The 26341-nt window shown below is 34.1% G+C and overlaps 1 protein-coding gene across 1 annotated transcript in view; it reads right to left on the bottom strand.

Moving 5' to 3' along the window:
* Positions 1 to 14309: 14309 nt before the first annotated feature.
* Positions 14310 to 26341, bottom strand: part of SYT10 (synaptotagmin 10) — an 89717-nt gene continuing 77685 nt past the window's right edge. Inside the window, exons 4-7 of the mRNA XM_032645992.1 lie at positions 24487 to 24607; positions 19681 to 19852; positions 17086 to 17215; positions 14310 to 14438 (exon numbers count right to left, since the gene is read on the bottom strand). Of these exons, the coding sequence (XP_032501883.1) occupies positions 14367 to 14438; positions 17086 to 17215; positions 19681 to 19852; positions 24487 to 24607 (495 nt within the window). The 3' untranslated portion in view covers positions 14310 to 14366. The remainder of the gene's footprint in view (positions 14439 to 17085; positions 17216 to 19680; positions 19853 to 24486; positions 24608 to 26341) is intronic.

Raw genomic sequence — 26341 nt, 5'->3', positions numbered from 1 at the left:
CTGATGTATCTGAATTTAACTTTTATGTATGATATGAGGCAGGAGTCAAATTATTATTTTTTCCTTATGGATTTGCAATTGATCCAGTACAATACTTTTCTCCTTTAAAATTCATTTAGGGATTTGTGTAAGGACATGGGATGTACAGAGTTGCATTTCTAGTGGTGGATCTAACAACACTGGATAGTAGAGAGTGACAGCTGTGAGAATCTGGAGGTTTCTAAACCAATTATCAAGATTTATAAAATGTAGATAACAGGGTTCATGGCCTGAACCAGAATAGTGCCAATGGAAATATAATTTTTATCTATTTAAAAAAATTTTCTTAACATCTTTATTGGAGTATAATTGCTTTACAATGGTGTCTTAGTTTCTGCTTTCTAACAAAGTGAAACAGCTATACATATATCCCCATATTTACCCCCTCTTGCATCTCCCGCCCATCCTCCCTATCCCACCCCTCTAGGTGGTCACAAAGCACTGAGCTGATCTCCCTGCGCTATGCAGCTGCTTCCCACTAGCTATCTATTTTACATTTGGTAGTGTTTATATGTCCACACCACTCTCTCACTTCATCCCAGCTTACCATGTCCTCAAGTACATTCTCTAGGTCTACGTCTTTATTTCTGTCCTGCCCCTAGGTTCCGCATGACCATTTTTTCCCTTAAGATTCCATATATATGTGTTAGCATATGGTATTTGTTTTTCTCCTTCTAACTTACTTCACTCTGTATGACAGCAGACTCTAGGTCCATCTACCTCACTACAAATAACTCACTCTCGTTTCTTTTTATGGCTGAGTAATATTCCATTGTATATATGTACCACATCTTCTTTATCCATCCATCTGTTGATGGACACTTAGGTTGCTTCTATGTCCTGGCTATTGTAAATAGAACTGCAATGAACATTGTGGTACATGTGTCCTTTGAATTATGGTTTTCTCAGGGTATATGCCCAGCAGTGTGATTGCTGGGTTGTATGGTAGTTCTATTTGTAGTTTTGTAAGGAACCTCCATACTGTTCTCCATAGTGGCTGTATCAATTTACATTCCCACCAACAGTGCAAGAAGGTTTCCATTTCTCGACACCCTCTCCAGAGTTTATTGTTTGTATATTTTCTGAGGATGGCCATTCTGACTGGTGTGAGGTGATACCTCATTGCAATTATGATTTGCATTTCTCTAGTGATTAATGATGCTGAGCATCCTTTCATGTGTTTTTTGGAAATCTATATATCTTCTTTGGAGAAATGTCTGTTTAGGACTTCTGCCCATTTTTGGATTGGGTTGTTTGTTTTTTTGATATTGAGCTGCATGAGCTGCTTGTATATTTTGGAGATTAATCCTTTGTCAGTTGCTTCATTTGCAAATATTTTCTCCCATTCTGAAGTGTGTCTTTTTGTCCTGTTTATGTTTTCCTTTTCTGTGCAAAAGCTTTTAAGTTTCATTAGACCCCATTTGTTTACTTTTGTTTTTATTTCCATTTCTCTAGGAGGTGGGTCAAAAAAGATCTTGCTGTGACTTATGTCGTAGAGTGTTCTGCCTATGTTTTCCTCTAAGAGTTTTATAGTGTCTGGTGTTACATGTAGGTCTTTAATTCATTTTCTGTTTATTTTTGTGTATGGTGTTAGGGAGTGTTCTAATTTCATTCTTTTACATGTAGCTGTCCAGTTTTCCCAGCACCACCTATTGAAGAGGGTGTCTTTTCTCCATTGTATATTCTTGCGTCCTTTATCAAAAATGAGGTGACCCTATGTGCATGGGTTTATTTCTGCGCTTTCTATCCTGTTCCATTGATCTATATTTCTGTTTTTGTGCCAGTACCATACTGTCTTGATTACTGTAGCTTTGTATTATAGTCTGAAGTCTGGAAGCCTGATTCCACCAGCTCAGTTTTTCTTTCTCAAGATTGCTTTGGCTATTCGGGGTCTTTTGTGTTTTCATACAAATTGTGAAATTTTTTGTTCTAGTTCTGTGAAAAATGCCAGTGGTAGTCTGATAGGGATTGCACTTAATATGTAGACTGCTTGGTGTAGTATAGTCATTTTCACAATGTTGATTCTTCCAATCCAGGAACATGGCATATCTCTCCATCTGTTCATATTATCTTCAATTTCTTTCATCAGTGTCTTATATTTTTCTGCATACAGGCCTTTTGTCTCCTTATGAATGTTTATTCCTAGTTATTTTGTTCTTTTTGTTGCAGTGATAAATGGGATTGTTACCTTAATTTCTGCTTCAGATTTTTCATCAGTAGTGTATAGGAAAGCAAGAGATTTCTGTGCATTAATTTTGTATCCTACTACTTTACCAAATTCATTGATTAGCTCTCACAGTTTTCTTGGAGCATCTTTAGGATTCTCTATGTGTAATATCATGTCATCTGCAAACAGTGACAGCTTTACTTCTTCTTTTCCATTTTGGATTCCTTTTATTTCTTTTTTTTCTCTGATTGCTGTGGCTAAAACTTCCAAAACTATGCTGTATAAGAGTGGTGAGGGTGGACAACCTTGTCTGTTCCTGATCTTAGTGGAAATGATTTCAGTTTTTCACCATTGAGAATGCTGTTGGCTGTGGGTTTGTCATACATGGCCTTTATTATGTTGAAGTAAGTTCTCTCTATGCCTACTTTCTGGAGGATTTTTATCATAAATCGGTGTTGAATTTGTCAAAAGCTTTTTCATATTTTGAGATGATCATATGGTTTTTGTCCTTCAGTTTGTTAATATGGTCTATCACATTGATTGATTTGTGTATATTGAAGAATCCTTGGATCTCTGGTATAAACCCCACTTGATCATAGTGTATGATCCTTTTAATGTGCTGTTGGATTCTGTTTGCTAGTGTTTTGTTGAGGATTTTTGCATCTATGTTAATCAGTGATATTGGCCTGTAGTTTTCTTTTTTGTGACATCTTTTTCTGGTTTGGGTATCAGGGTGATGGTGGCCTCGTATGATAAGTTTGGGGGTGTTCCTCCCTCTGCTATATTTTGGAAGAGTTTGAGAAGGATAGGTGTTAGCTCTCATCTTAATTTTTGATAGAATTCACCTGTGAAGCCATCTGGTCCTGAGCTCTTGCTTGTTGGATGAATTTTAATCACAGTCTCAATTTCAGTGCTTGTGACTGGTCTGTTTATATTTTCTCTTTCTTCCTGGTTCAGTCTTTGAAGGTTTGCTTTTCTAAGAATTTTTCCATTTCTTCCAGGTTGTCCATTTTATTGGAATATAGTTATTTTAGTAATCTCTCATGATCCTTTGTATTTCTGCAGTGTCAGTGGTTACTTCTCCTTTTTCATTTGTAATTTTATTCCTTTGAGTCTTCTCTGTTTTTTTTTCTTGATGAGTCTGGCTAATGGTTTGTCAGTTTTGTTTATCTTGTCACAGAACCAGCTTTTAGTTTTATTGATCTTTGGTATTGTTTCCTTCATATTTTTTTCATTTATTTCTGATCTGATCTTTATGATTTCTTTCCTTCTGCTAACTTTGGGGTTTTTTGTTCTTCTTTGTCTATTTGCTTTAGGTGTAAGGTGTTTACTTGAGATGTTTATTGTTTCTTGAGGTAGGATTGTATGGCTATTAACTCCCCTCTTAGAACTGCTTTTGCTGCAGCCCATAGGTTTTGGGTTGTTGTGTTTTCATTGCCTTTTGTTTCTAGGTATTTTTTAATTTTCTCTTTGATTTTGTCAGTGATCTCTTCATTATTTAGTAGTGTATTGTTTAGTCTCCATGTGTTTGTATTTTTTACAGATGTTTTCATGTTAATAACATCTAGTCTCATATTGTTGTGGTCAGAAAAGATCCTTGATACGAATTCAATTTTCTTAAATTTACCAAGCGGTTAATTTTTGACCCAAGATATGATCTATCCTGGAGAATGTTCCATGAGCACTTGAGAAGAAAGTGTATTGTGTTGCTTTTGAATGGAATGTCCTATAAACATCAACTAAATCAATCTTGTTTAATGTATCATTGAAAGGTTGTGTTTCCTTATTTATTTTCATTTGGATGATCTGTCCTTTGGTTAAAGTGGGGTGTTAAATTCCCCTACTATGATTGCGTTACTCTCAATCTCCCCTTTTATGGCTGTTAGCATTTGCCTTATGTTTTGAGGTGCTCCTATGTTGGGTGCATAAATGTTTACCATTTTTATATCTTCTTCTTGTATCAATCCCTTGATCATTATGTAGTGTCCTTCTTTGGCTCTTTTCATAGTCTTTATTTCAAAGTCTATTTTGTCTGATACAACAAGCTGCTACTCCAGCTTTCTTTTGATTTCCATTTGCATGGAATATCTTTTTCCAACCCCTCATCTTCAGTCTGTTTGTGTCCCTAGGTCTGAAGTGGGTCTCTTGTAGACAGCATATATACAGGTCTTGCTTTTGTATCCACTCAGGCAGTCTATATCTTTTGGTTGGAGCATTTAATCCATTTACATTTAAAATAGTTATTGATATGTATGTTCCTATTACCATTTTCTTAATTGTTTTGGGTTTGTTAATGTAGGTCTTTTCCTTCTCTTGTGTTTCCTTCCTAGAAAATTTCCTTTAGCATTTTTTTTTAAAGCTGGTTTTGTGGTGCTGAATTCTCTTAGCTTTTGCTTCTCTGTAAAGATTTTAATTTCTCCATCAAATCTGAATGAGTTCCTTGCTGGGTAGAATAATCTTGGTTGTAGGTTTTTCCCTTTTGTCACTTTAAATATTTCCTGCCACTCCCTTCTGGCTTGCACAGTTTCTGCCGAAAGAGTATCTGTTAACCTTATGGGGATTCCTTGTATGTTATTTGTTGTATTCACCTTGCTGCTTTTAAGATTTGTCCTTTGTATTAAATTTTTAATAGTTTAATATGTGCCTTGGCATGTTTCTCCTTAGATTTACCCTGTGTGGGACTCTCTGCCCTTCCTGGACTTGATTGACTATTTCTTTTCCCATATTAGAGAAGTTTTCAACTATAATCTCTTCAAATATTTTCTCAGTCCCTCTCTTTTTCTCTTCTTCTTCTGGGACCCCTATAATTCGAAAGTTGGGGCATTTAATGTTGTCCAGAGGTCTCTGAGACTGTCCTCTCTTCTTTTCATTCTTTTTTCTTTATTCTGCTCTGCAATAGTTATTTCCACTATTTTATATTCCAGGTCACTTATCCGTTCTTCTGCCTCAGTTATTCTTCCATTGATCCCTTCTAGAGAATTTTTAATTTCATTTATTGTGCTGTTCAACTCTGTTTGCTCTTTAGTTCTTCTAGGTCCTTGGTAAATGTTTCTTGTATTTTCTGCATTCTATTTCCAACATTTCGGGCCATCCTTACTATCATTATTCTGAATTCTTTTTTAGGTAGACTGACTATTTCCTCTTCATTTGTTAGGTATGATGGGTTTTTGCCTTGCTCTTTCATCTGCTGTGTGTTTGTCTTCTCATTTTGCTTAACTTACTGTGTTTGGGGTCTCCTTTTCATAGGCTGCAGGTTCGTAGTTCCCATTGGTTTGATCTCTGCCCCAGTGGCTAAGGTTGGTTTAGTGGGTTATGTAGGCTTCCTGTTGCAGGGGACTTGTGCCTGTGTTCTGGTGGATGAGGCTGCATCTTGCCTTTCTTGTGTGCAGAACTGCATCTGGTGGTGTGTTTTAGTGTGTCTGTGACCTTATTATGATTTTAGGCAGCCTCTCTGCTAATGGTTGGCATTGTGTTCCTGTCTTGCTTGTTGTTTGGCATAGGGTGTCCAGCACTGTAGCTTGCTGGTCGTTGAGTGGAGCTGGATCTTAGTGTTGAGATGGAGATCTCTGGGAGAGCTTTCCCTGTTTGATATTACATGGAGTTGGGAGGTCTCTGTTGGACCAATGTCCTGAACTTGGCTGTCACCCCTCAGAGGCACAGGCCTGACACCTGGCCAGAGCACCAAGATCCTGTCAGCCACACGGCAATGTATGTGGAGTGTTGCTTGCCTTTTGGGAAGTATGAGGTCTTCTGTCAGTGTTCAGTAGGTGTTCTTTAGGAGTTGTTCCACATGTAGATGTATTTCTGTTGTATTTTGGGGGAGGATGGTGATCTCCACCTCTTACTCCTCTGCCATCTTGAAGCTCTCTTCCAAAAACTAATTTTTAAATGAGATATTATTAGCAGGATTCTATGCTCCTTCTTTTCCCATCTTTGCTCTTGTTTCATCAGGTCAGGGTAAATTCAGTATCAGAAGAGAGTTCCTTCTTCTTAGCAAATTGATCTGCAGATAATGCTATCTTATGGCACTTGAAAATATTTACCCCATTCATGGGTTTTAGGTATTAATGATGAGAATTATGTTGGTGATAAAACTAGTGCTACTATTTGCATAGTGGTTTACATGTTATAAAAATGACATATACTTTAACTAATTGGTAGATCAGGCAGATACAACTGATCTCAATTTAGGGAAGAGTAAAGGTAATAAAGTTTATACATCTTTCATCTTGGTGATTTATCTAAGAGGCACAAAATCCAATTAGCTCTCTTTTTTATTTTTAAAGTGTTATACTGAAAAGCATCAAGTTGCTTATGCTTGTAATTTGAGGCCCAAAGATCTAGATTTGAAGCCCAGTCTCACCATCTACTTTGTGACCTTGGGCTTTCACTTAATCTTTCTTAACCACAATCACCATCTCTGTAAAATTGGAGTGATACAACCCACATGACTTTGGTAAGAATTAAGAAACAGCAAATGTGAAAATATTTTAAAATTGTTTAAATATAAGCTTTTACATTTCATGATATGCAGAGAATAAAAGCCCAGACTTACCATTTGATTAAAGCTGTGCTCTGCAGTTTTAAAAAAAAAAAAAATCTCCCCAATTCTTAACTCTAGATTTTAATTACTGCTTCTGGTTAAGGTACCTCTATAGCTTTCAGTATGCTTTTTCCTTGTTATTCACTAATTTAAGGTGGTTAGATTCATGTGCTGCTGCAGGCACCATTTACATAGAGTAGTGTGATCAATACCTCTAGAAGTTGTACAATTTGGTGGCCTGTTTGTATCTTGTGTTCTCAGTATAATTCTTATCTATTAGTTCCTTTACATCCTGGTTTAAGTTCCTGTCACTGACTCAAGTCTACCTTCTCATTTAAGGTACAATTTTCAGTCATATATATCCTGGAAATTATAAAAAGCAAACAAACACCACCTCCCCTCAAATCTTGCTCATGAAATGCATACAAGCTAAACAATTAGACTTGCTAAGTTCATTCACAGTTGGGGTTGATTCTGTCCCCATAATTTATACTTGTATGTAGAATTTTGGATGTTTTTTTTTCATTTGAAGGAAAAATGAGGTTAGAAAAACATGAAAACTGTTTGGCAAGTGTCCTATTGTGGTTACAGTTCACAGTTTTGGTTTTATTTTCTATAGACATTAATGGATATATCTTCCCTTCATTCTGTATTATTTTATGAAAGTGGATAGATTTGAAACTGTTCAACTCTAACATAAAAATTAATTTAAAAAATAGCATAAATAATGGCTTATCCATGAACTGGATGTCCTTAAATTCTTTCAGATACACTGGTAGTGACAGCACAAAATGATCTAGTATACTGTCAAGATAATAACTCCTGCTTTTTAAGATAAAACATGGTAACTTTTGATTGCACTTTGTATCTCACATATATTTTTATTTTATATTTTTCATTTGTATAGATTGTATAAACTGCCTTTACAGAGTATAACCTAATATTATATGCCTTCAGCTTTGCAGAATGGAAATCAGTTTGAGATGTGGTCCTATGAAGAATATGTTTGCATTAAAAAAAAAAGGAATAAAAACCTCTAAAAAATGAATAAAGGGCTTCCCTGGTGGCACAGTGGTTGAGAGTCCACCTGCCGATGCAGGGGACGCGGGTTCATGCCCCGGTCTGGAAAGATCCCACACGCTGCGGAGCAGCTGGGCCCGTGAGCCATGGCCGCTGAGCTTGCGCATCCGGAGCCTGTGATCTGCAACGTGAGAGGCCACAACAGTGAGAGGCCCGTGTACCACAAAAGAAAAAAAAAAAGAATAAAGAAGACAATTCCAACAGAAGAATGAGAAAAGTCTTAAGCAATAAAATTCAAATTTCCAATCAAAATATATGAAAAATGTTTAATACCACTGGATAAAAAAGAAATAAAATTAAAACACTGATGAAATATCATTTTTGTTGTGTTTAAATTGGCAAAGATTCAAATAATAATAATGCCAAGTACTGACTAGGGTAACTGGAAACTCTCATATATTGTTAGTGCAAATATAAACACTTCCTGGGGAGACATTTAGAAATACTAACAAAAAGTCTTTAAGAGTTGCCATTTGACTAATATTTTTAAGAAGCAACTTAAAAAACTAATCTAAACAGCTTAGATTTCATGTTGGTTCCTCAAACTTTTTGGATGTAGGAACTTAAGCAAGGCCAGACAAGTCAGATCATTGACTTCATTATCCTGCATTCTAAACAGAGGCATAGACTTGTTTATTTGCTTCTTCTTAGGAGTTGTATTTTTTTTTAAACAGTGACTCTAGGTACAGAGCATCTGTTTTATCAATGATTATGATTTCCTTTGATTCACTGCTGTGTTGCTTGCTTAAAACTAGTTGCTGTATGTATAATCCTTATGAAAATATTTTTGAAAATCTGAGGTAAAACAGAACCAAACAAAATAACTGGTATTCCCAACTACTGAATCACCTGCTAAGTTATTTATAGGGAGTTTTTGCAGATGAAAAAAATGTAGCTAAGATGTGTAAATGGCATTTACCTCTCTTAACACTTGACTAATGATTGTTTCATTATACCTTAATGGAAATAATCCAGGACCTTAAGTTTATAATTTTGTTAAAATAATGATATGTATTAGTGAGGTTTTTAAAGTATATTCAGTTGCTCTAGTTACTGAATTACTGATAAATGAATTACTCTGCTCTCTAATAAGTGCCAAAAATAATGACTATTAAAGAAAGACTTAGCAACATAAAGGTCTCAAAATTAGATCTGAAAAAGATGTTTTCTTCAAAGGCAAGAAAAAATAATTTATAATCACTTTATTTTTCAAAATACATATGAAACAGTAAAATTATATTTCAAGTGCTTTCCCTTTTTCTTTTACAAAAGTAATCTCATAAACTGTACACTTCACAACAGCTTTGAGGTTTCATTGTTTCATAATTCATCTGAACCTAACAAATATGTTCACACATTTTAAAGGAGACATTGTAAAAATACTGAAATGTGTAACATCTTTTAAAGGTGGTTGCAAAACATTTGTTCTAAGTAATACAATTATATGCTGTCAAATTTCACAAATGGCTGGTTACCATGTACAAAAGCCAGAAACATGAATTTCAAAAGATTAAAAAAATTTTGTTCTATAATACAGAAGTCAAATATTTTGATTTGAACAAAGGCTACATATTATATCACAAACTTCAGTTAAAAAGCCACCTTATGAACAATGACTGAAGGGTACAAAAAAAATCAAATATGATGGATCCAAATTATTCAATATCATGTATGAAATGAAGAATTTTCATGTATTCTGCCAGTTTAGAATAACTGGCAAATATTTTGGAATATTCATTAGTGGAATCATCATATTTACAGTGTGAGATATTTCTATTTGACTTCTTCATTCTTCAATGAGGATCTCACTTCATGTGTTCCATAATTTATCTATATTTTGCAGATGAACCCAATAATTTATCTCAATTGGAAGGGTCAATAAAAAGTTAATGACATAAACTTAAGTTGGACTTTTTGTTTATAAAAAAGTATAAATGCAAATATTTTGTATATATAATTGAAATCCACCATCCTGTACAGTAAATAGGGATCCTGTGCATAGCAGATGAAAATCACAACAAAATTTCTGAAGAAAATGATCTATTTTTACCCTTTTATGACAAAATCAGGCATAGTTTGTTCTTTGGAGAGGGTATTCATGACCCAGTTGAGCTTCAAAGAAATCATCGTCAGTTTGAGATTAAAACATTTCCATATAAATACTATCTGCAGCTTTAGATCCATTAATGGCAAGTCATTTCCAGTGTTTCAGAAGAGATAAAAATAGGGCTATTGTAATCAATTCTCCTTATAGAAGTGTTTTTAAAGCATTTCAAGCATGAAGAAACCTATCTTTTCTCATATATATCTTCTACTTATTTTTTCAATCACCATTTCTAATATCCAAAATGTTTGCATTCAATAATCTTTAAGTCCCACCTCAGCCCTTAATTTACTGCTTTCTTTTTAAGGTCTCTACAGCATGATATTATCATGCTATTAAGTCAAACCCTGGTTACCAATCTTCATAATGAACAGGGTGGAAATAAAAACAATTTCTTGCTTTGATGAGAAAACCTTTGAACTGAATACTAATTAATTGCCACTGTTCAAATGTACATCCTTTTGGTTAACTGTAATTGCCAGATTACAGGTATTACCAATGCATCTTTAACTAAATTTCTGTTCACTTTAATATAAGATTGAACAAATATAGGAAGTCTTTTAATGAAATAGAAAATTCTTATCTTAAAGAGTATCACTGAATAACATATTGGAAACATTTAGTTTAATTAACTCTCTTTCCCATATAAAATAAAAACTCACTAGTTTCTTTTAAATAATGGGTCTTAGTAGGTTCAGATGAATCACATCCTGAGCCATATCACTGAGTAACTATTAAAATGCTATGTCATGGGTTTTTTGAACAGTGTTAGAGAATTTACTTTCTCCTAAAAGTTAAAATACAAAGGTGGTTTTTGATTTTGCATTCAATATCTTTATTTCCATATGCTTTAACATCTGCATTTAACTGCCATTTAGTTATATAGATTCTTAATTTAAATTATTTTACTTTCTATGCTTTTGTATCATTTCTTTTTGGCAGCCTACAAACTACAAAAGTTTAAATCAATTAAAGTACATCAGAACAACCAGAGCTGCTTCAAGAACAGATTTAGTTGGACGATGAATGATTTTCTTAAATCCTCATCACCTCTAGTTTTCTTTCTTTCATTTTTTAAAATTATCAGGTAATTAAATTACTTGGTCATAATTGCAACTAAAGTGGCAAAAAAATCATATGGAAATCCATTCCATGAAAATATATTTGAGATGATATCAAATATTGTTTTTAAAGAGGTAAAGAAATAACAATGTTTTCAATGTTAAGATTTTGTGTCCCTTTATTTGCAATAGTCTCTGGCTCTTCTGATAACTCATTCTGAAATGAGTTATATTTTGTCTCATGGATAGTAAAAGTTGAGAAAGAAGTGAAAGTTTGGATTTTTCATTTTTGAAGCAATTAATCATTAAATTAAAGCCTTAAGAGGCTGATAGTTTTTATTGCATTTGCAATTTTAAAATAACAGACATTACAGAAGAATAAAGACAGGTGTCAATTAAATATCACAACCAAGTAGGTTCAAACATATTTTGCTTTTATCTAATACCTGAGTCAGTAGCAATCAGTTGTGAGCTCCCTCCAGTAACTAGAACATGCAATCACTCCCAAAAACTGCATAAGAAAGTGGGTGCTTGGTTCTGTGTTCCCATCTCTAGTTCCTTGGAACTAGTCCTGATGATATTTTTTACTGAACTATGAATGTATTAACATCATAAGTTTTATATGTAAAATAAAGTACTAGAAACAGGGCTGACCTGACAAAAAAATTAAAATTGTCCATAAAAGTATTAAGAAACCAGGGTAAAAAAAGCATCAGCTGTTCAGATTTTTGTGAGAAGATTATATACTCCACAAACATTAATATTTTTTCATACTCAATTTCCTCATTCACCTGATTACTTAGTGAATCAGGTAAAATAAACAAAACCAAAAAGAACATCAGTATTGTTATGCTAATTAGTCAACACTTGTTCCTTTTTCTTAGATTTATGTTTGGCAAGTCCCTGAATAAGTCCCTGGAATTAGGTATTCATTATATACCTAAATTGTAACTTCATAATGTGTCAGTGCTGTCATTAAAATGTGGTGTTCCACACAAATTAGTGGAGGATATCTGTAACATCAAACCTTACTTTAAATACTGAAATGAAAAACATTCCATCTTCAACCACAGGTAGAAAGAGGATAAGTTATGTTTGTATGGATGCACGACTGTGCAGAGTGATGGTGTATTGTATTGAAAATGGTAGAATTACATTTTTATAATATTTTAAATGATGCATTTTAAATGATGCATGAAATCTGAGTTACTAATTTTCTCTCCTTAATCTCTCAAAGATTAACAAATGCTCAGTCATGGTGAGTTTATTCTAATCCCTAGGAAACATTAAAAAAAATTACCTTAAACATTTAATCTACAATAGCCATATTAACGTCTCCTGTTTGGCTGATTGTTTGCATTTTTCATCATAAACATTGACTTTATCTCCATAGGAGGCAAAGAAAAGCATGAATATAAAGCTCTTAAAATATATTTTCAGGTGAAAATAATTATTATACTAAGGAAATAGAATTGCTAATTAATTGTAAGTTGCAGCAATACCTATAAACAATTGTCTCCAAATATGTTATTTCATTGAGTCTTCCCATTTGACAATTTTATTTTCCAGTAAAACAAAGACTTACAAAATGGAAGTGTCATCCTCATTCTGTCTATAGCAAGTGGTTCTTTTAGGCTTGATAAGGTAACCAGGTATGTCCAACAGGTTTCTTTAGTTATTTTAAATTAGAAAATGTTAACCAGGAATAGTTTTCATTAAGATGGCACAAGCATTTTTGAAAAATTTTAGGGAACTGTGTTTGACTTTAAAATGTTAATGTGTAAAATAGTTACATCTTAATTAATAGTAATACCATCATATGAGAGATGCCAACATACAAAATTTCAAGATTTTTGAAACTTTGTATTTTTAATATTTAAAAATAAAGGATTTTACTAAAATCAAAACTTTGTAATTGCTGATAAAATTTTCTCATTCTGATGAATATGTTTTTATAGCCTACCTGCAGATTTTCTTGCTTTTCAGTTTTTTTTTGGGGGGTGGGGTTTAACCTTCTCTCTTGGGATAAGCTTGAAATATGCACTATCTATGGTACACATCTCAAAAGTAAGGTTGGGGGTCATTCAATATAGATATATTCCAATAAGGCCCAGAAACAAGACAATAAAAAGTTGACATGATTTAAAAGAAAGTTCTGTCATGTAAAAACATTTGCATAGTTTTTACGACTAGTGACCTGATCCTTGATCCTTATGAAGGCAAATGCCTTTCACAAAAGACTGTGGGTCTGGGCCTTAAGAATTATTTATTTTTATTAAATGTTCAAGTTGTATTATTTATGGTATAGTTTTATAATTTGCTGAAAAATGTCATTTTTTTCTTTAAGAAAATACCCACTTCTAAAAATTACTTCTGTTTGAGTTTAAAAGTCCCCATTACTCTGTACAATCCAAACGACAATGAGCACAGACATTTATTGTACCTTTGGTGTCAGTATGCCTATCAGAAATACAGGATCTATGTGATAGCTTTATGTCACAAAATAAACATGTCACAGTACTTGAGAACCTTATGAAGACTCATGAGTTCTGATTCTATTCACTTAGGAATACTAATGCTACATTTGAGATTAAGAGTAATAGAATTTTTAAAATAGGAGTTAAATAGTGCTACAGATGTTTGAACTAATGTAACTTTAAGACAATAGAAAATAGTAGCCCAAATAGCTTAATCTCCGTTTTCCAGCTACTAAATATTACTCCTTAAGTTTATACTCAAAGAGGTTCTTCAAATTATAGTTTTGTTTCTCTATATATTAAAGAACAAGCTTGAAAGGAAAAGTTTTGAGTTTAGCAGAGCCGAACTTCACCAAGAAAAGATTTTGTTGAGAATGAAAGAATATATTATCAGATAAGTAATATTAATTTGATTATTCAAGGATTTAATGCTGTGAGTAAAGTTCAGAATTTCCCTTAAAGTATATATAGAAACATGTGCACAGCTAGAAATGAACATAGTTTTAATAAAGTCAAAACCATACATATGTGACATGTGCTTCTTTATACAATAGCAGCATTAACTATTTAATTTTAGATAAGTATGGATTATTTTCAAAAAATGTATTCTTTGCTTATGCAAAGAATTTACAACTCAGTGAAAACATTCTTTGTGCTAATTGGCATATGACACAAAGAATAAAAAGCCTTATGTAAGGACCATTTGTATTCAAGTAAAATACATCAAGATGTCCAAAGTTAATAAACAGACAAAAAAGGTAAATAAAAATTACACATCATTTGTTCATTATCAGGATATATTTTAAATGAGACCAAATCTTCCACTTTTTTTTTTTTTTGATCTGATGAGTACACGGTCCTGGGTCCTTATTATAATGGTCTTATTTTGAAAGCATTATGGTGTGGAAGGTGGTTTGGGAGATGGACAGGATCCTTGACTATCAAAACTGGTTGCCCGACCAGGTAACTGAAAGATAATAATTTCATAATATATGATCTAGTGTAAAAAATAATAAAGTGGGTAATTGTTGTTACCTTTTAATAGTGAATATTCACCCCTGATATGCAAGCCTCTGAAGAGAAAATGTACATAACTCCCCATGCCTTTCAGAACTCACCTTCTCAGGTATCATGAGGGGACACAAACATCTAACAGAGATGTAGGTAGCGCATGGTACATAGATGGCATGCAGAGCAACTGCAGATTCATTTCACATTCTATCACAGGATTTTAGTTCTTATTGTAAAATAACTAATGGTTTACTACAGTCGGGGGCAATTGCTGGGTAAGAACAAGAAGGTTCAAGACACAAGAGACTGCATTCCACTTGCTCTAAGGCAGGAGGTGATTTTTATAGGAGCAATTAATGAGATGAGAGGGACTGGGAAAATGGGAGCCACGAGTGATAAAGAATAATTTCTCATGGTCTTTAAATATTATGTGTCTTTTAAAAGTTTAATTACAATAGAATAAACTTTTGTATCTAGGTACAAGTAGCCAGATTTTCCAAGTGATGCTTTAGTCTCCTCTTACTAACTTACTCAGCTCTTGAATAATTGTTCCCTTCTCATTTTAATCCCTGCTGTGGCAACAAAACATAATTACACATGTACCACATGTACACTTTCCCACAATTCAAAATCCAGCCAGTTGTTAGGTCTCCAGTCCCTATGTTCTGTTTGATCAGTGAATGTAGGTACAGGAGTTGGAAAAAAAGAAGCTATTTGCTAGAGAAAGTATATTTACATAATCTTTTTGGCCCACTTGTCCTCTGATAGTGAGCTGCTAGAAAAATATATCTGGGATATTCTTCTGAGGCCCATATTGTAGCTTATTCTTCCTATATATTCTATGATGACTGAAAAATATTCACAAGTTCTCAGACAAAAACACATGCCTATTTCATAGCTCCTCTTCACCATATAAATGTATAACTTCTTATTAAACAGTCATAAGTATAATATGCCTTGGGTCATACAACATCTGTCCTTTCATTAGTTAAAAGTTGTTGGCCACATTATGTCACTTCTCCCTACATCATTCCTATGAACTCTGTAGGGGTGGGCATTTCTATTTTCATTAAATATGGGAGAATGTAGCTGCAGACAGAGTACGTGGTCTGCCTAGGATTAGACAGCCAGAGGAGGAGCAAGGGTTAGAATCCATGTCTCCCTTCAGTGTGGTTCTCTGCCCAGAAAAATTTACTCTCATGTCTAGATTCTTAGATTTAATATTCACTTTTCAAACTTTACATGAAAACAAAGATGAGAATCAGGAAATGGATAGTAAAGCAGTAGACTATACTTTAGACAATACACATTGTTGAAATGAAACAACCTTCTCAGGACTCGTTGAGCTATTACTTAGGGGAAAGTGCTGTGTGAATGTGCATTTGCATGTCTGTCTGTCTTTTATGATTTACATTAAATGATGAAGTGAGGTAAAGATTTGGAACATTAATATAATAAATCAGATATCTTATCTATGGTGACAGTTCACCTCTGTTGTCTGAGCATGTGCTGTTTATACAGTGTTCATCGAATTTTCCCTATAGAGTATTGAGTAACACAGCCAAGGTCACATTTTTGTGACTAAGCTGAGCTTAGAACCAGGGCTCACTGACATTTAATTACACTGCTCTGTCTCTCCTATTCAACCCTGTGCTTAGTGACAGAACAAGAAGCAGAACCTTATCCATGGGAGAGATGGCAATGTATCCTTCACTTACTATGTGGCTATCATAACTTTTTATTAAATTGCATGAATTCCACCCTCTACCATACAACCTTTTATCAACCTGCATTACCTCTCAGTTAATCAGGTCATATAAATGATTTATTTTGAGACTCTTCTCTATTTATTTATTTTGAGACTCTTCAAGAGACTCCCATAGTCTCTGACAACTGCCTTCATGGCTAAAAATCCTGATAGAAACTGGTATTGATACTTCTTCTGGTTAATATAACTATTAATATTAGTTATAATTAGAGCAAACACTGTGCCATACTCTGTACTAAGCACTCAGCATTTTATTTAGTTTTACTCTATGAGTTTACTGCTATTACAGAGTGTAATATGTAGTCACACAGCAGAGCCAGGCTTTCAACTCAGACAAAAAATATTTTTAAAAATCTGTGAACCGTTTTACTTCCTGACCAGAGTCAGTGGATGTATATCTGTCCCCTTACATAGATGAGCTGTATTAGGTGATAGTACCCCTATTTAGGGATTCTGGAGAAGTTTAGGTGAGGTAGCTGTTTTCACAAAAAAGAAGCTGGAAAATTCAGTTTCCAGTTAGTAATGAATTTACTTGATTGCTCCACCACTCACTGATATGAGTTTTCAGACAATGCAAAGAAAATAATAGGCTTGCAGTTTTTATGGGCTTACTGTAAAGGAATATCAAATTCAGAAAGTTTAGTGGTTTTTAAAAACCAACAAGGCACACAGAACTTTTCATACTGGATGATAGAGTCTGTGGGACAAAAGCAAGAACAATATCTATTTTAAAAAATAGGTGAATATATAAAACATTAGTGAAGTGTTAGCAGATAAATAACATTTAAGCAAGAGATAAAGAAGAGAGTAGATGTGAGAGAGTCCCAGAGCTTACCTCCAGCAAGGGGTGCCAATGTGTTATTGGTTTTCGGTGATAGGCCAGCATTTCATTCCAGTGGTCTCGCCCAAGACCCTCAGCGTCCAGTCCTGTTCTACACACTCCTATGACTTCATTGTGTCCTACCCTATGATTTGGAGAATATTTTGCTTTCATTCCAACATTCAAAGATAAGTTTCACACACCTTAAACAGAATTTTAAACTTATGATTAAAAGAGTAGACTTTGTGGTAAATTCTAGATAATTTTACATATTAAACTACTTCAGATCAAATGAAAAGTCTTAAGTAGGCTAAAATTTACTAAACAGGATCAGCATTCAAAAATGAATCTGTAAAAGGATCACACACAAACCATTTTAGTGCTCTGTAAATTGAGAACATTTCACAATAATAAGAATAGTGTGAATGAGAAATGCCAGCTGGCCCTTACCTACGTGATGAGTTTCTTTCTTGGTAGCAGACCTATTAACTTTAAGTGATGTAACTCTAATCTCCTTCTTTCCAAAAGGTTTAATGTTTTATATTGATGCCTACATTTCTTACCAAGAGCTCAATACCCACTTTCTTGTATAAATGACCATAATTAATTGATTCTAAATGATATGTCAGTGAACATTACTGCTTGTATTACAATTAAACAGGGCAGGGCTACATTTTGAACCATGGCATTTGACTTATTATTGCATAGTATCAGAGCAACATTCTTATTTTCTATTCATACTTTGTTTTCATAGCAACAAATCAAAATAATAATGATGTTAATATTTTTTAAGAGCTTGTTATGTGCCAGACACTGTTCTAAGTAATTTAAATGCACTGACTCACTTAATCCTCACACCATGACCATGAATATCATTATCATCATCTCATTTTACAGACAAAGAAATTGAACACCCAGAAGTTAAGGGACCTGCCTGCCTTTGTACATTTAGTAAGAGACAGAGGCAGGACTTGAATCAAGACAGTTGACTCAAGCATACATATGGTAAGCTGCTTTTCAAGAATGGAATGGAATTTAAAGGCATTTTCTTGAGGATTATTTTGACATACATCTATCTATAAGGAAAGTTTTGAGATGATTTTAGGACATTTCATTACTTTCTTCCTGTCACTGATGTATTAATAGATATGTAGGCTTAGTATCTTTTCTTTTAATATGAAGTTTCCCAAAAAAGCATATTTTAGAAATAACTTTTAATCTTTCTATTATATATATTGTCAGGGTCCATTTCCCTAAAATTATTTGGGTGACGAATCCTCAATTGTATTTATCTGCAATCTATGCTGTGAGAAATCAATAGGAGTAATTTTTTGGTAAAGCAGAATAAGGGCTTCTGATGAAAACATTACAACATTTTTAAAGTTTGCCATTTTAACTAATTCAAGATTTCTCTCTCTATCTCTTTAAATTGTATCAACTTGTTTTGTAAACTGTGATATAAACTAATTTCAAATAGATGGTATAAATCATTGTATTTTTCAGCGCTTCATTTTTCTAGCTCTCATTCAGAGGATACCATTTTTAATGTCTCTATGTTATAGGGTCTTGGTTACTGCCATTTGCATAATGATATAAAATAGACACTCTTTGAATATTTGTGTATGTGTATTCTGTCCCACTTGTGTTATCATTAGAACAAAATAAGACATTGCCTATGTGCTGATAATTTTGTAGGTTAAACATACAGGATTCCTTTCTGAAAGTCTTATAAATATAAAAAGCAAAACAATAAAAAGAAGTATATAGCAAGGATCAAGTAAGATATATAAACCTTTAGTAGGACAAAAGTTCAGAGGGAGAAGAGATTGGTTAGCCAAGAAAGACACAGAAGTGGTGCCTTGAGCAGGGCTGTAAAGCATGGGTGAAATGAGATACACAGGTATCTCGCGTAAACGAGATATCTCGCATACACGAGATACCTGTATCTGAAATGTTGATACAGGGCAACATTTCAGAAAAGGAAGGAGTGGGTGCTGCAGCAGGAAGAAGCTTCAGAGCTTCAGTAGGGAGTTTGCCATTTATTTTGTGAAAGGAGAAGTAATCAAAGTGTGTGAACTGAAAGAACTATCCACAAAGCAATGATTTAAGACTGGTGTGAAAGCCTCAAGGCATAACGCTATGGACACTATTCACCTTCTACCGTTAATACTCACTGCTCACAGCTGCACATTACACTGATGTTTTACAAATGGAAAAGTGAATTTCTAAGAGATAACTTGCCCTTTCACAGTGCTAGTTAATGATAGAGCTCAGTATCATGGTATTCATATTCCAGCCCAGCTGGGAAAGCAAAATACATTGATTGTAATTTATGTTGTTACTGTAAAAGACTTCACAAAAGTGCTTCCTATAATGTATCCCATTCTTTCACCATCTGCAGGTATCCTGTCCTTCAACTTAAGAATGATGTCTTTTGGAAAAGATAAAGGATAAATAATAACATAGAATAAAATTAATTTTGAATGAATAATTTTTATTCATTCCAGTTTAAATTAAAACTCTTGTAGCAGTAAATAACCTGAAAAGCTGAATTTGGTCTGCATATGACTAAATGTAGCTGTTACTCAGTGAGTAGAGGGATGAACGTACCTGTCATAATCCATGACTGCAATGGAGAGGCTGACCTGGTCCACATTCTCCGGAGGGATATCAAAAATAATGGCCTCATTGTACACAGGGTTTAGAGTGTTTTTCTTTGTAGTCGTTTTCCTCTTTTTTAATCTTCGACCCTCACACATCAGAGACACTTTGACATAAGGATCTATCACGGGAAGGCAATTTTATTAAAATGAAAGTAATAGTACAAAGCATAAATAAAACTGTGGTTAATTGTTACTAAATAAGAAAAGTAGTGTATTAAGCCCTTTAGTGTTACCGGTTTTAAATTCAAATGGCATAACTGGGGGCAATAGACTCTCTAGGACTTCTTACTGAATGGACTAGAAAAGAATTAACTTGATCACTGTGTTTAATACAACAGAGAAAAATCACTAGTTTATCAAGAGCCAGTCTAAACTATAATGTGTCTTTTAGTCAGAGCTATTTGAGGACATGTTTTGTCCCAAGTGATTTCTAGGGAATGTAATCCTAACAAGTAAAAATAATTGTATTAAATTTAATTTCCTTCAAAATGATTTAGAATAAGAAGGCTAAAATTTATGAAAGAGCAACATTGTATCTAGATAAGTATATATAATCACAGTGAATTGAAATTAGCAAAAACTATGTGGGAATTGTCTTGAATTGTTGGAAAAAGTACTAATCTTAGTAACTTTTTAGTCATAGTGCTTGATAAAGAGTTTGATTGAAGAAATGATCACTACAAATCATTTATTAAATGCTCAACAGTATACAATGAAAAGGTGATATTTGGTTTACAGATGTTCTCAGGGAAGTTTCCTCATATGAATTGTCTGTATAATGTCAACTGGAAAGATAAAATTTTAGTCGGGCTATATTTTTATGGGCCAAAGAGGTCAACTAATTGTTAACAAGTTCTGCCCTAGCTGACTGATCTCTACTTTCTTACCCCTGCCACCTTAAGTAGAAAAACTGTTACAGTATTGTAGAAAATTATACAATATTTATCAAAAGTTTCTTTAAAAAGCCTTACTTCTTGTATCTTTTTTATAAAAAGGAGGCATGGTTTTGGGAGAGGGTATTGGCATTGGGGTGAGTATGCTAGGTGGTCAAAACAATCAGTGTCTGCTCTACTTTCATTTTTTTTTTCATTATAGTTACCCTCCAACTGTAGCACCACAACCATCTTTTCTCTCTTTCCATCAATGTAACAAAGCAACAAAACTTATTTCCTTAGAATAAGCCAAAAACATGGCAACATTAATTTATTTGAGCAAATGAATGAAATGGATGATTTTTAGGCTCTAGAAAAATGTTTCTGTGTATTTCATAAGCATTTGTATCAAGGGGGAAAAACACATTTTATGGCTGGAAATAGGGTATATAGAGGAAAACAAGGTAAAAGGGAAATGTTCAATGGCTGTTTCCTATTTATTTATTTATTTTAACATTTAACTTTATACTGGAGTACAGTTGATTAACAATGTTGTGTTAGTTTCAGATGTACAGCAAAGTGATTCAGTTATACGTATACCTGTATCTACTCTTTTACAAATTCTTTTCCCATTTAGGTGTCCCATAATATTGAGCAAAGTTCTCTGTGCTATACAGTAGGTCCTTGTTGGTTATCCATTTTAAATATAGCAGTGTGTACATGTCAATCCCCAAATCCCTAACAATCTGTCCCCCCAACCCTTCCCCTCTGGTAACCATAAGTTCATTCTCTAAGTCTGTGAGTCTGTTTAAATAGAAATATAGATCAATGGAACAGGATAGAAAGCCCAGAAATATACCCATGCACCTATGGTCAATTGATCTATGACAAAAGAGGCAAGACTATACAATGGAGGAAAGACAGTATCTTCAATAAATGGTGCTGGGAAAATTGGATAGCTACATGTGAAAAAATGAAATTAGAACATTCTTTAGCACTGTACACAGAAATAAATTCAAAATGGATTAAAGACCTAAATGTGAGACTGGAAACTATAAAACTCTTAGAGGAAAACATAGGCAGAACACTCTCTGACATATCACAGCAATATCATTTTTGATGCATCTCCCAGAGTAATGGAAATAAAAACAAAAATAAACAAATGGGACCTAATTAAACTCAAAATCTTTTGCATAGCAAAGGAAATAATAAATAAAATGAAAATATAACCCACAGAATGGGAGAAAATATACACAAATGATGTGACCGACAAGGGATTAGTCTCCAAAATTTACAAACAGCTTGTGAAACTTAATAACATCAAAACAAACTGCCGGATCAAAAAACGGGCAGAAGAGCTAAATAGACATTTCTCCAAAGAAGACATACAGATGGACAAAAGGCACATGAAAAGATGTTCAACGTCACTAATTATTAGAGAAATGCAAATCAAAACTACAATGAGATATCACCTCACACCAATCAGAATGGCTAACATCAGAAAGTCCACAAACAATAAATGCTGGAGAGGGTGTGGAGAGAAGGGAACCCTCCTACACTGTTGGTGGGAATGTAAATTGGTACAGCCACTATGGAGAACAGTATGGAGGTTCCATAAAAACTAAAAATAGAGCTATCACCTGATCCTCCAATCCCACTCCTGGGCATATATCCAAAGAAAAACACGGTCCAAAAGTATACATGCACCCCAGTGCTCATTACAGCACTATTTACAATAGCCAAGACATGGAAGCAAGCTAAACGTCCATCGACAGAGGAATGGATAAAGAAGATGTAGTATATATATACAGTGGAATAATACTCAAAAAAGAATGAAATAATGTCATTTGCATCAACATAGATTGACCTAGAGATTATCATACTAAGAAGTGAAGTAAATCAGACAGAGAAAGAGAAGTATCACATGATATCACTTATACGTGGAATCTAAAAAAAGTGATACAAATTAACTTATTTATAAAGCAGAAACGGACTCCTATTTACTTTTCAATGTTTTAATAATAGGAAATATGTTCTAAGGAAGAAGCTTATTTTTGTGATATAATTCTATGTATGAGCTTCCAGGCCTAGGCCTCTCATTAACAATGAGAACGAGTCCTAGTTTATTGTTTGCTACCCCCATCATGTCTCTGATGACATTTCTCTACTAGTGACAGGGACAATTTACTGGCTCCTTAGTTGATTCACAAGGCTGTTGTGAGAATTAATGAGGTGATGTTCTCAAAACATGCGCTCCCCTGATGAGAAGCTTCATATAAATAAAAAGTAGTCTTGCACCTAATTACAACTTTGATGTTGTTTACTTGTCTTGAAATTTGGTTCTCTTTTGATACATGGTAGAAAGAGTAAAATAAACAATAATTTGCAGTGTTCTGTTTAAGTTCATCAGCATTTACTTACCTATGACCTTTTCACCAAAATGATTGTGGAATTTATTTGCTTTTTTTCTATCTTTATATTTCAACTATGCATTGCAAATTAAAAAAAATGAATAGAAAATTCATGACATAGTTCAAAAATGAGATAGAGAAAGATGTGCAGTGAGAAGTCTCCCTCCCATCTGTCCCCATACCTCTCCACCACTCAGTTTTTGTGTATCACTCAAGTATTTCTTCATGCAAATATTAGCAACATGATATATATTCTAAGATTCCTCATTCTTACATAGGAGGGAGCATGATATCCATATTTATGCTGTACCTCTTTTTCTTTTTTTTCTTTTTTTGTGGTACATGGGCCTCTCACTGTTGTGGCCTCTCCTGTTGTGGAGCACAGGCTCTGGACGCGCAGGCTCAGCGGTCATAGCTCACGGGCCCAGCTGCTCTGCGGCATGTGGGATCTTCCTGGACCGGGGCACGAACCCGTGTGCCCTGCATCGGCAGGCGGACTCTCAACCACTGCGCCACCAGGGAAGCCCTCTTGTACCTCATTTTTTATTCACTTAGTATATCCTGGAGTTCTCTCTACATTAGAACTGAGAGTTTCCTCATACTTTTTGTGATGCAAATTTAGTTTATTTCTTTGTTCTGAAGAACCAGAAAGTTATAGATTCTACTCCCCATGTCATCTTTTACTATATCTCCATTACTATTTCTTATTTGTTTAATTCAACAAATGCTACTGAACTCCCTACTCTGTCTTTATCATTTTTTCTTCCACAGAGCTGTGCCAGAGTTTACCTATTAACTTACAAATAACCCTTCAGAACTGTGGTGATTTAAATGAAGGGATTAAAGAGAATGATGTGATTTTACCTCTTTAACAAAGTTAGCACAAGAGAAATTTCTTCAAGAATATCTTTAAGAAACTTTAAGGAGTATTTATTTACTTTATTATTTCTTTCAGTCCCTGTTGTTGTCCAAATTTTTAGTTAGAAAGGTGGTAAGAGAGCAAATGCAAATGGTGGTCTTGGAATGTTGTTATTTCTTTGCAGATCAGGTGAGGGAGATAAATTCAGTCTAAATATGTCTTCCTAGGACTCTTACTTGTAGAGTAACACAAGTTTAAATTGAATGGCTTAAAGTCCAAGGATATTCCTTTATAAGAAACTGACTAGTTGGAAGCAGGGAAGTGTATAGTAAATAAGGCATGTTTGAGAAAGAACTAAATCAGTAGAGAAATAAATAAAAATAAAAACCCAAGTTCAAAGTCTATCTATTTGATAATACTTTTTAAAAATTTCATAATGATAATGTAAACTAAAGAGGTGTTTGGAGCACTTTATTTGGTAATCTCTTTTTTCTACTTTTATAGTGTCCCACGACAGACAAATGAACTCAGTAATTCAAGAGCCATATATAACTTTGTCTATGTGGAATATTTTATTTGGGAATGAACCCACTAGCCAATTGTGTGCATACCTGATGAGCCAGTGATATCCATAGCTTTCAGATTTCTGCACTTGATGACTGTCAATGTCATACGTCCAGCAGTTGGCAAATAACAAAGGGAAAACATGATTTCACCCAGGTCTATACTTTCCTAGAAAGGCAATTGGTAATGTTAGCAATTTCATATACCAGATATTGAAAACAAAATATAATAGAGTGAAAAATCGCTTTAGTGGAATATTTGAATGCCATTTTAAATTGTTTTATTGAGGATACAGATTGCATTGCAAAAAAGCTGTAATAGAGTAAGAAAAAAGAATATATCCCAGTTGCTCATTTGATATATCCACTTGTATTTCTAATAGGAAACTCAAACTTAACACAGTCAAAATCAAACTGCTGATTGTATTCATTCCCAATCATCTTCTGAAACCAATTCCTCTGTCATCTTTCCAAAATCAGAAAATGATATCATAATTCACCCAAAGGCTGTAGGCAAAAACCTAGCAGTCACTTTCATTCTTCTTTTTCTCTCACCCTTAACACATCGAACGCATGTCTTGTCTACATTATCTACAAAACATATACAAAATTACTGACTTTCTTTTCAGCTCTATTACTTTCATTGAAACCAATATCACTTCTTGCCAGGATTAATTCAGTAGTCTCTAAAACTGATCTCAAAAGCAAAGTGATCACTTATGAAATGCAAATCACATCATTTCACTTTCCTGCTTAAAACCATCTAAAGGCTCACAACTATATTGGAATAAAATTCAAATTCTTTACCTAGGCATATAAATGGGGTAATTATAAATCCTGGTAATCTAAGAAATTCCAGATTTATACCTACTGCCCTGATATAATTATTAAGAATGTCTATTTCCATTATTAAATATGTGTTTGTTTAGATAATACATTACAAAGTCATACATATAAGGAGGCCCCATGTGATCTGGACCCACCTATCACTCTATTAATCTCTTGCCTCTCCCTCAGCTCACTCTTATGCAGGCACAAGAGATTTTTTTCTGTTATTCAATCAAATGACATTTGTTCCTGCTTTTGACCTTTGCATTTTCTTTTTGTCTCTCATATCTTTACATGGCTGACTCCTCCTCACCATGTAGGACTCAGCTCAAACAGCATCTCTTCAGTGAGGCCTTCCCTCTTCCTATCCTATACCCACCTCATTCACATATCCTTCACATTTTTTTCATAGCACTTCTCATCACCAGAAATTACCTTTTTCATTTATTTTTTGTTTCCCCAATTCCAATATATAAGGTCTAGGAGAGCACGGCTCTTATTTATCTTATTTTTACATCTTAATGAAGGTACATAGCTGGCTCTCCGTGCAGTTTTTGAAGAAACGAAAAGATTATTAATTAATCTGGATAAAAGCTGACCTGCTTTGTTTCATTTGTAAAATAAAACTGTCCACAGTACTCAAGTATAGATAAATTTGCTGTGTGTGGCTGTATAGATGGTGGACAAATGAAAATGAGTGTGAACAATGCACATTTAGGATGCTTTTCAAAGAGCTGTTTAAAGGAATTAAATCAAATTATTCCTGGTAAGAGCTGGAGGAACTGGGTTCTGGGACTTCAGACTATACTACAAAGCTACAGTAATCAAGACAGTATGGTACTAGCACAAAAACAGAAATATAGATCAATGAACAGCATTGAAAGCCCCGAGATGAACCCATGCACATATGGTCACCTTATTTTTGATAAAGGAGGCAAGAATATACAATGGAGAAAAGACAGCCTCGTCAATAAGTGGTGCTGTGAAAACTGGACAGCTACATGTAGAAGAATGAAATGAGAACACTCTCTAACACTATACACAAAAATAAACTCAAAATGGATTAAAGACCTAA

The sequence above is a fragment of the Phocoena sinus genome, chromosome 10, assembly GCF_008692025.1.
Source record: "Phocoena sinus isolate mPhoSin1 chromosome 10, mPhoSin1.pri, whole genome shotgun sequence".
Classification (NCBI taxonomy): Eukaryota; Metazoa; Chordata; class Mammalia; order Artiodactyla; family Phocoenidae; genus Phocoena; species Phocoena sinus.
The sequence above is the reverse complement of the archived record's forward strand: the minus strand, read 5'-3'. Positions and strand labels throughout refer to the sequence as shown.